We start from the raw sequence: 13,994 nt of genomic DNA, 5'->3' as shown, positions 1-13,994 counted from the left end.
CGTTCACTGACTAAACCCCGTCGCGCTGAATCCGAGCCTCCTCCCGACATCCTACCCTGTCTCCTTCAGTCGAGTTCTAGTTCATTCTTCCTCGACAAATTCAACCAAGATGCCTCTCGGCATTCATAACCCGCTGCCGGCGTCGATGAGCAGTACGTGTGACCGGCAATTCTCTGCCCACTTCCCCGCAATGGCACACCCCACTGACTGCGAGTTCCGTGTGCACAGGCGAATGCAAGAAGGCGGGCAAGATCTTGACATCCTTTATTGACCCCAGACAAGCTTTCGGTCCGGATAAGGTCATTCCTCCGGAGATTTTGGCTGGTGCAAAGGTGAGCATTCGCCGTTGGAGGGGAAGGGATACACGTCCGGCTAATCGTTGAATATTGATTTGTCTCAGGGTCTTGCGGTTCTCACCGTCCTCAAAGCAGGTTTCCTGGGATCTGGCCGATTCGGATCGGGCATTGTTGTGGCCCGTCTCGCCGATGGCACCTGGTCCGCGCCTTCAGCTATTGCGACCGCCGGTGCGGGAATCGGAGGACAGATTGGGTTTGAATTGACCGACTTCGTCTTTATTCTCAACGATGCGGCGGCTGTGCGCACATTCTCCCAAGTTGGCACGCTCACGCTGGGTGGCAACGTCTCGATCGCCGCTGGACCGGTCGGCCGAAACGCGGAAGCTGCCGGAGCTGCCAGCACTCGCGGCGTGGCCGCCGTGTTTGCCTATTCAAAAACCAAGGGTCTCTTCGCTGGTGTCAGCTTAGAAGGAAGTATGCTGGTGGAACGCAAGGATGCCAACGAGAAACTGTACCACAGCCGCGTGACTGCGAACCAGCTCCTTACCGGCAGCATTCGACCGCCGCCCGCCGCCGATGCCCTGATGCGCGTTCTCAACTCGCGTGCGTTCCAAGGAAACTCGAGGGCGTATGGAGACGCCATGTACAATGATATGCCTGTCTACGACGACAGCCATGACGACGTGGTCTGGGAGGGTCGACGGGGCGAAGCCTATGGCCAAGGCTCTCGTGGCCGATCTAACACGTACGACGACGACTACGATTCCCGGGACCGGGGCCCGCGCCGGGCAAATACCTGGGCAGACGATGTATACGATCGACCCTCCGGGGGAATCGGCCGCTCTGCGACCACGCGGGCATCCCCCGCCAATTCCTGGGATACGCATGGGCGCAACCGCAGTAACACCGCACCCTTCGAGGAGGACTATGTCTACTCCGACCGTAAACCCACTCGTCCAAGTGCCCCCAAGCCGGTCTTCGGGCAACGGACAGGCCAGGGTGTCGGGTTGCGGCAAGACCAAGTTGTCGCGCTCTACACATTTGATGCGGACCAAGAAGGTGATCTGGGATTCAAGAAGGGGGAGATCATTACCATCTTGAAGCGGACAGACAAGGCGGAGGATTGGTGGACAGGTCGCATCGGCGACCGGGTTGGCATTTTCCCCAGGTAAGTCTTGCTCTGTTGCTACTCGATATGACATGACGGATCTAACCAAATCACAGCAACTATGTCGACACCTCCTAGATTTGTGCCTGTTTTATGCTGGCTCATACGGCACAATGATGAATCAAGCGAGAGACACGCCTTGATCGGTGACCTCGTCCATGGACATAACTGCCTCGGCTGGCTTGAATATATCTAGGGAGTCTTCGGATCAGTGTCTTCTCCGTCTTTCTTGCCATTTGTACCGCTTCACATTCTTGAGCGCTGGAGTTTCTCGTTCTTACTGCTCGCTTCTGGGGCATCGGGGCTCTTGAGGTATCTTCGGTTTTGTGCAGTGGTTTTTTTCCCATTTGATTGCAGTTTGTTCCTTGAAGAGCTTGTTTCCCCCCCTGCCACTCGTGCTCTTTGATAAGCCTCTTTGTCTAGAGGCCACTTGAATGAAATTTCTGCTCTCTGTTTGAGAGAAATACCACGCTGAGTCTGTCTAGATGATTGTAAGGGCTGTGTATATCTAGCTGTGTCACTTGTAGCTACCAGGGTTTGAGGGTGTTCAGGGCCTCGACGGCTTACGCCAACACTTGCACAACTGCAGGGAGTGGAGCCGGTGTCTTCCCTGTTCCGCTCTGGGGTGTAGCCAGCAAAGTGACACGGCGTTCATGAGCATGTTATCAGCATCAGTGACCAGAGCCACGCTCGTCCAAGGCTGGATCAATGATTGATTGCCATCTGCCTGTCCTGAACAACAACGTCAAAGGAGCTATTCAGTCCATCCCTCACACAAGAATCGAACAAAACCCCAACGGAAGAGACTGGCTGGAGAGACCGGTGAACTCGGCCGCGACCTGCATGGATGTTGTGCGAGTCCAGGACATCTAATGATCTCACCGGTTGGCCATATCCTCTGTGAGAAGTCCGAGCAGGTTGGAATCCGAACCAAAAAGTGAATCAGTAGGGATATAGGAAATATAGGAAATATAGATTCCAAAGACGGGAGAGCGGGACGGAGGGCAGAAAGCCAGAATAAGGGTGTGTAGATCCTCCATTGATCGCCCTTATTTTCATGTGGAGCCAGGCACCGGGGGGGTTCTTGAGTCAAGAACAAATTAGGTTGAACGTTGAATGATGCATGGAGACGAAGGGAGTCGCACGTCAGGTGCTGCGAAGTCAGCACTCCGCCCGAGTCCCCCCCCCAACCCTCGTTCTTCTCTTTCCCCCCATCAAAAGACTCTCTTCATTTTCTTCCCTTTTTTAAATTTTTTTTTTTTTTTTTTTACTTCTTCATGACCCCTCTCAACCGGTAGCTTTCGAATGCCTAGCCCCCCTCGATTCTCTTTGGACCCCGCGCTTCGATGACTGTTCGCCTACGCTCGCCTCTCCAGGTGGTACATTGACCTCCTACTCCCCCTCCTGGTGAAGGTTCCGCCCTGCGGTCTCCAGGGTTTGTTGGGACGTCTTTGGTTCTTGTTCAGCTGGTTTCCATGCAGGTGTGTTGTGCTTTTCTGTCATGTCTTTGACATCTTCCATTTTGTGGGATTCCTGTGTCGGAGCAAGATTTCTTGGGTCGATCCCCCCTCAACCTTGAACTCCTTGACCACGATGACACTCTGGGGCTCTAGGATGATCCTTATTCGACCGGGAGCATGTCCGAGAAAATGTTTTTCTTGATTTCTTATTTCTTTCTTTCACTAGGCTTCCACGGGTGCCCCTGAGGCCGGCGGAGGACACGCGACGCGGAGAGGTCATTCACCCCATCTCTCGATTAGCGATCCCAGCCACCATGTGACGGAAGCAATTGGGCACATGTATGGGGATGACTACGATCGCAACGATCCGAAACGGCTCAGTTACATATCCTCGCCCCTCAGCGAGGCTATTACCACAATTCCGCGCTCCGCCGCCGGTTCAGAATCCCCCCCCTCCTCAACCGCACTACCATCCAACTCTTTGTCGGAGGGACACCTGGCCCCGACTAATGGGCACCTGCGGCCGTCACTGGTTACTCACCGATCATTTGAGCGAGAAAGCGACACTGCTTCTCAAGATGCAACCCGGTTGCCGTCGGAAACTGCTACATCCTCCTTTCCTCTCAACGATATCGACTATGAATCAGACCCTGCCGCGGTGGCCCAGGAGTTAAACAATCTGGCAGCCATTCGGCGCATGTCCATGGATGTGGGGGCTGCCGGCGACCCTGACCTTCCAGGATTCGGTTCAAACCCCGCGATCCCGACCCTACCACCCTCGCCTTCGGCCGACGAAAATGATGCATCTCGGTTATTCTGGGTTCCCGCGCGGTTACACCCGGAGTTGGCTCCGACAGAATTCAAATCGTTTCTTGAAAGCAAAGCGGATCATATCAAGCGCAAATCGGGGGATTTCTCTTCTTCGCTGAGTCCCGAGCGCCAGGGTTCCGGAGGCAGCCTTCGCCGCAAGCGATCCATGCTGTCGAGGCAAATCGACAGCTCTTCCGGTTATACGGACGGTGCAGATCGTTTAGAGCACCAGCGCTCGCAGTCAAGGAAACGAGATGGCATGCTGAGTCCCAATTTGCAAGAGCTGGAGACCTTGGTGGATGACTCGAAGCCGGTGGACAAAGATTCTACGATGGCACAGGGCATACAGAATATGAACATCACAACAGCCGAAGACAAGCCGATTTTACCACCCGCTCCCCTGGGACACAGTCTGCGGCGTTCGACTCGAACTCAATACAAGAAGGGTAGCTTGAAAAAGGGCGAAAAACTACCATACTCCAAACGCCTCGGTAGAGGCTCCTCGGAATCCGCTGATACCCCTCCTGCGATTGTTCCCTCGCCGGAGGAAGCCCCAATTCTGGGTCTCACTCGCGTATCGACAGATCCCACCCCGAAGACCCGAACAGCCCGTGCGCCCTCCGCCCCTTCTCATAGCACGGCCTTTGCTCCTGGGGCCACTACCAGTTCAACATTTGATTTGATCCTCGACCGACCAGAGGCGGAGCAGGAACAAGCCTCGGCTGACGCGCAGCCAGATACCACCCTTGATCGATCGGATTCCAAGGGAAGAGCGACTGCTGCCACATACGGCCGGCAATGGCATTCTCGCATCAGCTCAAATGGCCGATCCACGTTGACTCTGCCTCCTCCCGAACAAAAGGTTCCCTCTATCATTGAAACCCCTCCGGCTGATGCGAACCGGGCACCGCAAAGCTCGGCATCACAAAGCAGTCGCACTTCAGAGAGAAATACGCTCCCGTCCCTCCCTACCAAATCATCCTCCTTGCATGACTCGGCCTCGAGCAAACGATCCTTGAGCAACCGTCAATACGGCAAAGAGAGCACCGCCAAGCCTACCGCCACTCTCAATGACTTCGCCAATAACCCCCAATTGATACCAGGCAACAGCACGCGGACTGATAGCCTCTCATTCATCCCTACCCTATCCGAGGAGCGCAAACCCGAGGAGCGCAAACCCGAGGAGCGCAAGTCTGAAGGCAAGAAGTCGAAGGACAAAAAAGACTCGGAGGGTGGCCGGAAGTCGAGCTGGCACTGGCTACTAGGCAGTGAAGACAAGGATAAGGATAAGAAAAAGGACAAGGACAGCGACTCGAAAAAAGGGAAATCCAAATCCGCCGAGAAGGTCCAAGACAGCACACGTGTGGATACAGCATCATCATCACTTGACAGCACCCAGCGGGGACGTGAAAGCCTCATTTTGGACCGTCTGGATCCGAAGTTGGAGGAGGAACGACGGAAGGACGGCGCTCGACGGGCTTCGGGAGAGTCGAAGAAAGAGAAGGATTCCGGGATTTTCTCGTCCATCTTCGGTGGCGGGAGAAAGAAGCACAGCGGAGACGGACATCACCGAAAGAATTCGTCTCGAAATCTGTCTCCGGATCCCCCGGTGCGACAGCTGCGGGCTGACGTTGATTATCCGTGGAGCCGGTTCTCGATTCTGGAGGAGCGGGCTATCTACCGCATGGCGCACATCAAGCTTGCAAATCCCCGGCGAGCGCTCCACTCCCAGGTGTTGCTGAGCAACTTCATGTACTCGTACCTGGCCAAGGTGCAACAGATGCACCCCCAGATGCTGGTTGCGTCGTCCTCCGGGTCACAGAGGCAATCCAAGTCCAGGGACCAGCCGGAAGAGTACCTCCAGTATCAGCGATACCAAGAAGTAAGTGGAGCCAATGCTCGTCGCAAGGATGCGCCAGGTGACTGACAGCGGGCTTCGCAGGCACAGGAGCAACAATACACGGATAGCGCATATGACGATCCTTCTATGTACGACTACGATGACGATCCGCACGATCACTACCGGTCCCACTCAGGGAGCCATAACCGCGGCTATGAGAATGGCCACGCTTACGACTCCGGACATTACCAATATGGACACTCATCCTTTGGCGATGATGTCCAACTCGATGACGACGATGACGATGATATGTGGTGAATCAGGAGCCGGCGCCTGCATGTTTTCTTGTCTCTTTTCCTTTCCTCTTTTTCTTTTCCTTTCTTTCTTGTCTCTTATTTCCTCGACATTCTGGTCCCTTGTTTTCTGCGACGCACGGAAATACCCATACCTTTTATCAGTTCTGGTTCCTAGAACTTGTACACTCGAGCCTCATCTCCCCGTTTCTTTTTCATTCTCTTACCATTTTCCCTTTTCCCTTGATAGTTCCGATTAACCGGCCACCGAGTCGTATCTTTATGCATACGCCGGGGCATCCATAACCCACTGCCTGGGATGTCAATCCTTAGCAAGATGTTCCTCTCTTTCTTTCAGTGCTTTCCGTCGGGCAGTCTCTACTCTTTCTGGGGTCATCTTTACTCCTGCGGGATTCGTGCTCCTGGCCGCACTGCCATATAGTTTGTTTTGCACACACACACATGGTCTGATGTTTCTTCGCATAGCGTCTGGGGTTTTGTTTTTGTTTCTTCTTTTCTCTGTCTTCTTGGTTCTATTCATCCACGCATGGGACTATGTCCTGTATTCTCTCCCTTTTCTCTTTCGTACTTGACCATTTCTGTTCGACAGAATCCAAGTTCTTATCCCTCTTTGGTGATGCTGGTAACAACAACTGGAATACCGAGGCTCATTTCCAGCCACAGGTGCTCTTCTTTCTGAGTTGCGTTTGTCTCGAGTATCAGCAAAGAGTATAGGAATTTGAGGCGCCTCTTCTATAACTGCCTGAAGCATCATACCTTCTACCAGCATTTGACTCGGAGTCTTGATCGGGGTATCCGTAAAGCCAGTTTCGGTATGCCATGATGCAGAATGATATACAAGGAGCAGAGAAGCGCCATAATAAACCCACAAACATCGATCCTCGCTCAAGCCAACCCATACAACTCCGCAAAAGGATCAACCGCAGCATCCGTATGCCGCGTATACTCCATGCGCCGCATCACATTCCGCGCAACCTCACTCCCCAAGACCTCCTCAACCCACGCAAGTGCCACATCAATCCCCGCACTCACCCCACTCGAAGTCCACGCCTTCCCATCAACCACCCACCGCGCCCGCGCAACCCACTGCACATCAGGCCTCAGCGCCGTGGTATCCGCCCACGCGCGCTTGTTCGTCGTCGCGCGCAGACCGTCCAGCACGCCCGCGCGCGCCGCCAGCCCGGACCCCGTGCACACGGTCATGAGGTACTGCAGGCCCGGGAATGCGTCGCGGATGAACGCGATGGCGGTTTGCACTTCCGTGCTATCGCCTCTCGTCCCCAGGCCGCCGGGCACGAGGAGGATGTCGAGGGGTGGGGCGTTGGCGAAGGTGTGTGTTGGCACGATGCGCTGCTCGATGGAGTTGGGGAATCCTGGCGCCTTTGTGCTTACGGGGTCTAGGGTGGTTGCTAGGATCGCTTGCGTTACGTTGTGGGTTAGGGAGAGCGTGTTGAAGACCTCGAGAGGCCCGAAGGCGTCTAGGGCTTCGAAGCCTGGGAAGAGGACGATGCCGAGGCGGAGGGGATTGGTGCCGTTAGTTTCTGGGGGCCGGGTTCCTTGTTAGTCGTGTGCTATCTTGCTCTTGTGCTCTTGTTGGGTTGTGGATGTACGTACCGGATGGGGTGGCCATGATGGGTGGGACGGGAGTAACTGGGTTTTACGCAGTGTTTTTGTTCCTCTTCCAATGACTGGAGAAGGAAGAAGAGAGAGAGATAATCAGGAACGGTCAAGTACTTGTCCTCTACCGTCAGCACGGTTGGGGGAGCCGGGATTTTATATTGTCCATGACTCATGACCGGTCCGACATGATACTAGATAGCCTGATTCATACTAGCAGCGAGTCGGTAAGATGTCATAATTCCCTCAAATTGGATCACTCAATCACCTCAAATCCATCTACTTTCATTGCAATCCGTCGGGGTGGAGATGATGTGAAGTGGGGGATCGTCCCGACCCGCGAACCCAATTCGGCATCTCCGATGCACCAAGTTCCCCGGCTCTATATTCTCGTCGTTATATTTATGTCTTGTCTCCGTACTATTAGCACATTCAGTTTATGACTCGTAGCAGGACCTCCCGAGTCGTAGATGCCGACCCGTCCATTCCAGCTCAGCTCGTTGACCAGCCAAAGGCAGCCGATGAAAGTCCTCCTGGTAATTGCGAAGCTCTGCTTCGAGCAAAATCCGTAGCTCCGGGTCTGCTGTGGCTGCCCATGCAGCTGGCAGACAGGCCATGAGATAGCCAGCCCCAACGGGCCGATACCTCGCTGCACTTTGAGCCTGCACGAGGACCTCGTGGGCAAAGTAGGCCGCATCAGCCATAACAATGCTATTCGCGGAATCCAATGCACCAAGCATGCAATTGAAGAAAAGAACAATTGCGAGTCCGATTCCATACATGCGTTGGTAGTGAGCGCGCAGAATCCGGGAGAGCAACGTCTCGGGACCTGGGCCTGGAGCAGCGGCCTCACTAGCTGTCGCATCGGCACTCATGACCGCCAACAATTCTTTGCATTTTTCATACACGGCCCACGTCTCGGCATGCAGGTCTGTCGGGTCGCCCCTGTATTGTAGAATATCTCTGCCGCGTTGCATTAACCCGGGGGCCCGGGCCAGGTATTTCAACATCTGGCCCTCGGGACGTTCACTGTCGAGGTCATTTTGAACGAGACTCTCCCACTCTTCTGTGCTAAGGGATATTTTGTGGTTGAAAATACCCTCAAACAGCTGTGATAACATCGTCAGTCTCACACGATGATAGCAGCAAGCGAACATAATCAAGAAAAGATGTGCCAACATACCACGCTGCCACGGAGAGATAGAAATAATTTACCCTCGAATTCATCTCGAGGCCCAAAATCCTTCCGGGCCCGAAGTATATGCGCCGCACCTTCGGCGTGGCCCGTCCAGCCGGTCCCGTTCGGGCCAAGGAAGATCTGGCAGACCAGAAGTATCATCACGGCACAAAGCGTGTTAGAAGACTGCGCAGTGCCAGAGTCATCCAAGCAATTGCGAAGTGCAACCAGAGCACGCGAATATTTGGACAGCGTATTCACCGACATGGTTCGACGGGCACAGAAATTCGCATGTGCACTGGTCACAGCGTCCACCGCACGGTCTAGGGCCTCATTGCTGCCGAGGCGTCGGGGCACTTCCTCGAGGAACATGCCAAAGGACCACCAGAGGTTATAACGTAGGTCGGTTGATCTCTTGATGCTTCCGACAAAGGCATTCGTCAAGAGAGTAAGGTTATTGCTGGGACATGTGGACGGGCCCACGGCGACTATGTTGCTTGTCGGCATTGGGCTAGCCTTATGCGAAAGGGCCCGACCGGACCGTTTCACATCATGAGAGAACCCGCGCTCCTGCTTAAATTTGAACCGCTGCTGGCCCGAGCCCACGCAGTCCAAGTTGAGACGAATGCATCGTGAGCAGGCGGGCTGTTTCTCGTCGCACTAATTCGCGTCATTAAGAGCCCCAAGCGAAGGCCGCACACCTCTGGCGCACGTACCTTTTTCTTCTGCCGACGGCACCCTTCACAGGCCCGTCCCGATGGTACACCCGGCATGGCTGCTGTGGGGAATGCAAGGGGGATCTAAATACAGAAAAGCAACGTGGGGCCAACCTACTTGTGCTAGGAGATCTTCAGAGAGGGAGAGAAAGCAAAGACAAATGCGGAATTACGCGCCGCCTCGAGATCGCAGAGACGGTCTATTTCACCCCGCGGAAGATGAGGCTCCCAGGCGCAGCATCACCGACTCGCTCTAACCCGATTTGGTCGGATGCGGCGCTCGTCCAGTTACGCGATGTGATTGGCTGGCGGGACATCTATGGGGACGCCACTGACAAGCGATCGTCGCTGTTTCTTTTTTATTCCTCGCGCTGAGCTTGTCTAGCTTAATCGGGCTGGATTGAATGCTCGTGAATCTGCAGTCACTGCCTCAGAGCCCCCACTAACCTTATTCGGATCTACGTGCCGCTCAGCCCTAGAATCAACATGGCCATGGATGATGGATATAAAATGTTGCTGCCACCTCGATGTTTTTCAATCCCTTATTCTCCATTCAATCTTCAAATCAGGGCGACATCATGGGCCCAAATACCCCCGAGGACAGCTTGTATCTCTACAACCCCAGCCATATATTACCGGCGGTCTTTGCAGCTCTCGTCGGAATATCGCTGCTCTTGCATATCTACCAGAACACGTGGGTGTCATACTCCCTTTGGCGCATGTGCATTTCTAACATTCCGTGGATGATAGTCGCTACAGGTTCTGGAGGGTGACCTTCTTCATCTGCTGGGGTGGTACTCTTTTCACAGCGGGCTGGATACTTCGATGTATCTCCAGCTACCACCCCTCTAACAAAGATATCTTTATCGCCCAGACGTTCATGATCTATGTCGGTCCACCAGTGTACTCGGCTGCAGCCTATAACATCGTCGGAAGATTGATGCACTACGTCCCTATGCACGCCGTTCTTAATCCCAACCGCGTGCTTACCTTCTTCGTCTACGTCGGAGCCGCCGTCGAAGGGATTACAGCCGCAGGTGCCGCCAAGAACGCAGCGGCCGGCAACGATCTCTCTGAATACAAAACAGGCGGAGCACTGATTGCCGCCGGGCTGGTGCTCCAAGCAGTCGCCGAGCTGGTGGTAGTAGCTATCGTGGCGGCAGTACACCGACGGTGCGCGCGCGCCGGCCGAGTCCCGCCGAATGTGCGCATGGTCTGCTTCACGCTGTACGGTACTTCAACTCTCGTTCTGCTGCGCTGTATTTGCCGTGCCATCGAGGCCTTCGACATGTTCGGTAATCTCGGCTGCCGCGAAAATTGCGGGCCTATCCTCGGCAACGAGTGGTTCCTCTATGCCTTCGAGCTTGGCCCTATGCTGGTCTTTACCTACTGGATGAACATGCTCCATCCCGGCCGGTATCTGCCCAGCCAGAAAGAACGCTATCTCTGTCCGGACGGTTGTACCGAGCGCCTCGGGCCTGGCTGGCTCGATCGTCGCTCGTCGTGGGAGACCTTTGTAGACCCGTTTGACTTCAAGGGCATGCTGTCAGGTGTCGACTCGCATGATAAGTATTGGTTGCGGCCGGAGGAGTGGCTTATCTGCGAGGATGGCAGCTTCGCCAAGGGATCGGCTTCTAATGCCCGGTCTGTTCCCCAGGAAAAAGAAAACATCTCGTTGAATGGTGAGGTCTAGGGCACTCATGTGCATTGTGTGATTTGATATTGGAATTTTCTGCAGCGATGTTCCTGATTTCAACGGCTTCATTGGCGCCTGTTTTACTATTTTATGTTGAGCTATATCTATTTCCAATTTCATGATACAAGTTTTATTAGACATATTCTTTTTTCCCCAGTTGTTAGAAAGTACATGGTCTACATTATATGGCCGATGGCTATAACTCGGCGGCTACCCGCATCCCGCCAGCTTCCCACAATTCGGCGATCCGCCTCGGACCGCCTTTTCTTCTACACGAAACCCGCCACATTCGACCAATCACCCTTCAGTGGGGAGCTTCAAGCTTGGAACTATCCTATTTTGCGAGCTCAGTCAAACGAGCAATTCCACAGGGCTATATAAAACTACAAACCGCACGAAACTGCCTCACGACGCTTATGTGTCAAGATCCACGATGACTTCCATCGGAGACGAGCGGCCATCCAAACGTGCCCGCCAGGCCTGTGAGCCTTGTCGGTAAGTCCGTTGACAGTGAACCAATTGATCAATTGCTGATTTCGATTGCCACTGCCTAGTCGCAAAAAGTCTCGCTGTCCCGGTGAGAGACCGATCTGCTCCTTCTGTGAGCGTCTGGGACAGAAATGCGTGTATTCAGGTGCCGAGCCAGTCGAGGAAGGATCAGAATTTGGCAGAAGAATGGTAAGTAGAGATACAAAGCACATTCAACATGCATCAGCTAATAACAACCGCTAGGAGGAGCGCATTTCTAGCATCGAAAGCAAATTGGAGCAGTTGATCGAATACATTGGGTAGGTATCTAGAACGGCTCGTGAATATACTCCCTGCTCATATTGATTTGGTACAGGCTCAGCCAGCAGCAGATTCGTCCCGGAATTTCTCCACCCGCTCATCTGCAGGACAACTATGCACCAAGTCCCGAATTGCCTTCAACAAGTGATATATCCTCGTAAGTGACTTTTAAACACTCTGGAAAAAGTGACTCTCTAACTGATGATAGAAATGGCGTGTCTGATATGTCTGCAGCCCAGCTGTATTTGATCTTTTGCAACTCCCAACCACTTCCACTGTTTCCTCACCGATCCTTTCTTGCTTCTTTGGAAAAGCGGGATCATGAGCTTCTGCTCACAATTGAAGCGATCGGAATCCGCTTTCACGGCAGGAGGGTAAATGATACGCAAATTGAATCTCGAATCAAGCACAAGACAGAGCAAGCAAGCAAGTTGGTGATGGTTCGTATAACAGAAGGGCAGGTGGAATTATCGACGGTTCAAACGCTTTGTCTCCTCAGCATGCTCGAATTCACTGGTAAGAGATATACCTCCTTTGCTCTAGTGTCCGCTCGCTAATTACAAAAACTGTTAAAACATCAGCTGGCCATGTCATCCGTGCAGGCTTTTATAGCAGACTTGCGAGCTATTTCATGCGGAATCTCAGGACGGGCAATCTAGGGTTCTTGGGAAATCTAGAATCAGAGCAAGACGAACAGAAGCTTTGCCATGCAAGTGTTATCATGCTCAGAAATCTCCATGGCTCTTCCCCGGTGCCACCCGAGGAAGGGATCCGTTCATCTGGCGATTCTCCTCGGCCAATTTCCATTCCCTGGTCATCTTTATCAAATTCAGATACGTCCCGAAGAATTGGGGATGACTCAAAGCTGGATATTGGACTCAGGGCAAGCAACATCCTTTCCAGCGAGCTTTGGGCTCTGGCCTGCAACTACGCCGCAAGCCACGTTGGTGGTGATGAGCATCCCCCTTGGTCTCCGTACTCTGAGTATGCCGCGATTACATACCAGCATACAGAGCATGAAAGCCGCATGCCATTGAAATTTCGACTCCATGCAAGCCGGTTTCAAGATCATTCACCGGCTGAGCTACAAGCACACCGAGACTACTGGGGCCCTTGGCTATTCTTCCAGCTGATCTGGCATGCTGTTCCCTGCATATTGAACCATCCATTTCTTCTTTCGATGCGACTTCGGAATTTTAGGCGGACAATGCCCCAGTCCTTTTTGCGCAGCTCCTTTGAACAGCTTGCCTTGCACTCAGGCTGGATACTGCATTTCCTTGACCTCACCGAGCTCAAGAACTTTGAAGTGTCTGATCCGACATTGGGACACTGTGTTGCTGTTGTCGCAACGATATACCTCCAACATAGCTTTGTGGAAGACCAGGCTTTCAGCAGTAAGGCACGTTCGGGGTTTGAAAAGTGTGTCAAATTCTTACAGGGGATGGGTCGCAAATGGCCTCACATTGAGCGACAGGTACGTTGGTCTTCACATCCAACAAATCTTTCTCATGTCGTGTTAACCTCAAGAAAGGCCCGACAGTTGCAACAATTGCGAGACAGCATTTCACCTGGTGGATTGATGACCGACAATAGCGCTGCAACAGGTCCCAACTTCCGCCAAAAATGGAACGTCAACTTGCAGCTGTTGTGGAAAATCTTGGTTTATAGCCACGCAAGCAAGACGAATGATGCTACAAGCGATATCTTTGGCCCTGGGCTGGCCAAGGACAGCATCGAGGGACCATGGCTCTCGTCAAACAACGCCCTTGAAGAACCCGGCTTCTCTTTGATCGGGTCTGCTGGCATTTCAGGACACAAAACCGTGGCCTCGGAGTGTGTCACATATCCACCTGAGCAGACTCATGATCCAATACATTCAGACCAAGGACCAGCTCATACCTCACCCACGATAGATCTCCCTGAACTCGACGACCAGCATTTGGACTTCGATGGTGAAGAGGCGTTGTTTCTCCAGCTCCAAGATTATGGGAGGGCGTTTGAGGACTGGCTGAGTCTTAACCCACATGAGTTTGAAGACATGTCTTCTTATTACTTGCGTTCCACTTGATGCCGGCTGTCTCCGGCATCACCGCCCGGAACACGGCCCGGGT

General features: G+C 53.4%; 6 protein-coding genes across 6 annotated transcripts; 4 read left to right on the top strand and 2 right to left on the bottom strand.

Moving 5' to 3' along the window:
• Positions 1–109: 109 nt before the first annotated feature.
• On the top strand, positions 110–1,542 carry NUU61_009924 (SYLF and SH3 domain-containing protein; the record flags this gene model as incomplete). Its single annotated transcript, XM_056660449.1, has 4 exons — positions 110–152; positions 229–332; positions 401–1,464; positions 1,521–1,542. 4 exons carry the CDS (start codon positions 110–112, stop codon positions 1,540–1,542), a joined length of 1,233 nt encoding a protein of 410 aa, XP_056506947.1.
• Positions 1,543–2,939: 1,397 nt separating this feature from the next.
• Positions 2,940–5,892, top strand: NUU61_009923 (putative telomere silencing protein Zds1; the record flags this gene model as incomplete). The annotated part of the gene is made up of 3 exons (XM_056660448.1): positions 2,940–2,945; positions 3,151–5,616; positions 5,665–5,892. 3 exons carry the CDS (start codon positions 2,940–2,942, stop codon positions 5,890–5,892), a joined length of 2,700 nt encoding a protein of 899 aa, XP_056506946.1.
• Positions 5,893–6,773: 881 nt separating this feature from the next.
• NUU61_009922 (DJ-1/PfpI family protein) lies at positions 6,774–7,518 on the bottom strand (the record flags this gene model as incomplete). Its single annotated transcript, XM_056660447.1, has 2 exons — positions 6,774–7,429; positions 7,503–7,518. The coding sequence occupies 2 exons, from the start codon at positions 7,516–7,518 to the stop codon at positions 6,774–6,776; spliced, it is 672 nt and encodes a 223-aa protein (XP_056506945.1).
• A 424-nt stretch (positions 7,519–7,942) lies between these two features.
• Positions 7,943–9,455, bottom strand: NUU61_009921 (Zn(II)2Cys6 transcription factor domain-containing protein; the record flags this gene model as incomplete). Its single annotated transcript, XM_056660446.1, has 3 exons — positions 7,943–8,614; positions 8,689–9,342; positions 9,399–9,455. 3 exons carry the CDS (start codon positions 9,453–9,455, stop codon positions 7,943–7,945), a joined length of 1,383 nt encoding a protein of 460 aa, XP_056506944.1.
• A 470-nt stretch (positions 9,456–9,925) lies between these two features.
• NUU61_009920 (uncharacterized protein) lies at positions 9,926–11,091 on the top strand (the record flags this gene model as incomplete). The annotated part of the gene is made up of 2 exons (XM_056660445.1): positions 9,926–10,092; positions 10,149–11,091. 2 exons carry the CDS (start codon positions 9,926–9,928, stop codon positions 11,089–11,091), a joined length of 1,110 nt encoding a protein of 369 aa, XP_056506943.1.
• A 1,513-nt stretch (positions 11,092–12,604) lies between these two features.
• NUU61_009919 (uncharacterized protein) lies at positions 12,605–13,951 on the top strand (the record flags this gene model as incomplete). Its single annotated transcript, XM_056660444.1, has 1 exon — positions 12,605–13,951. The coding sequence occupies one exon, from the start codon at positions 12,605–12,607 to the stop codon at positions 13,949–13,951; it is 1,347 nt and encodes a 448-aa protein (XP_056506942.1).
• Positions 13,952–13,994: the final 43 nt, after the last annotated feature.

The sequence above is a fragment of the Penicillium alfredii genome, assembly GCF_028826965.1.
Source record: "Penicillium alfredii strain IBT 34128 chromosome Unknown utg000012l_segment0_segment0, whole genome shotgun sequence".
NCBI classification, from domain to species: domain Eukaryota; kingdom Fungi; phylum Ascomycota; class Eurotiomycetes; order Eurotiales; family Aspergillaceae; genus Penicillium; species Penicillium alfredii.
Note: the sequence above shows the minus strand (reverse complement) of the source record. Positions and strands in the feature narration are given on the sequence as shown.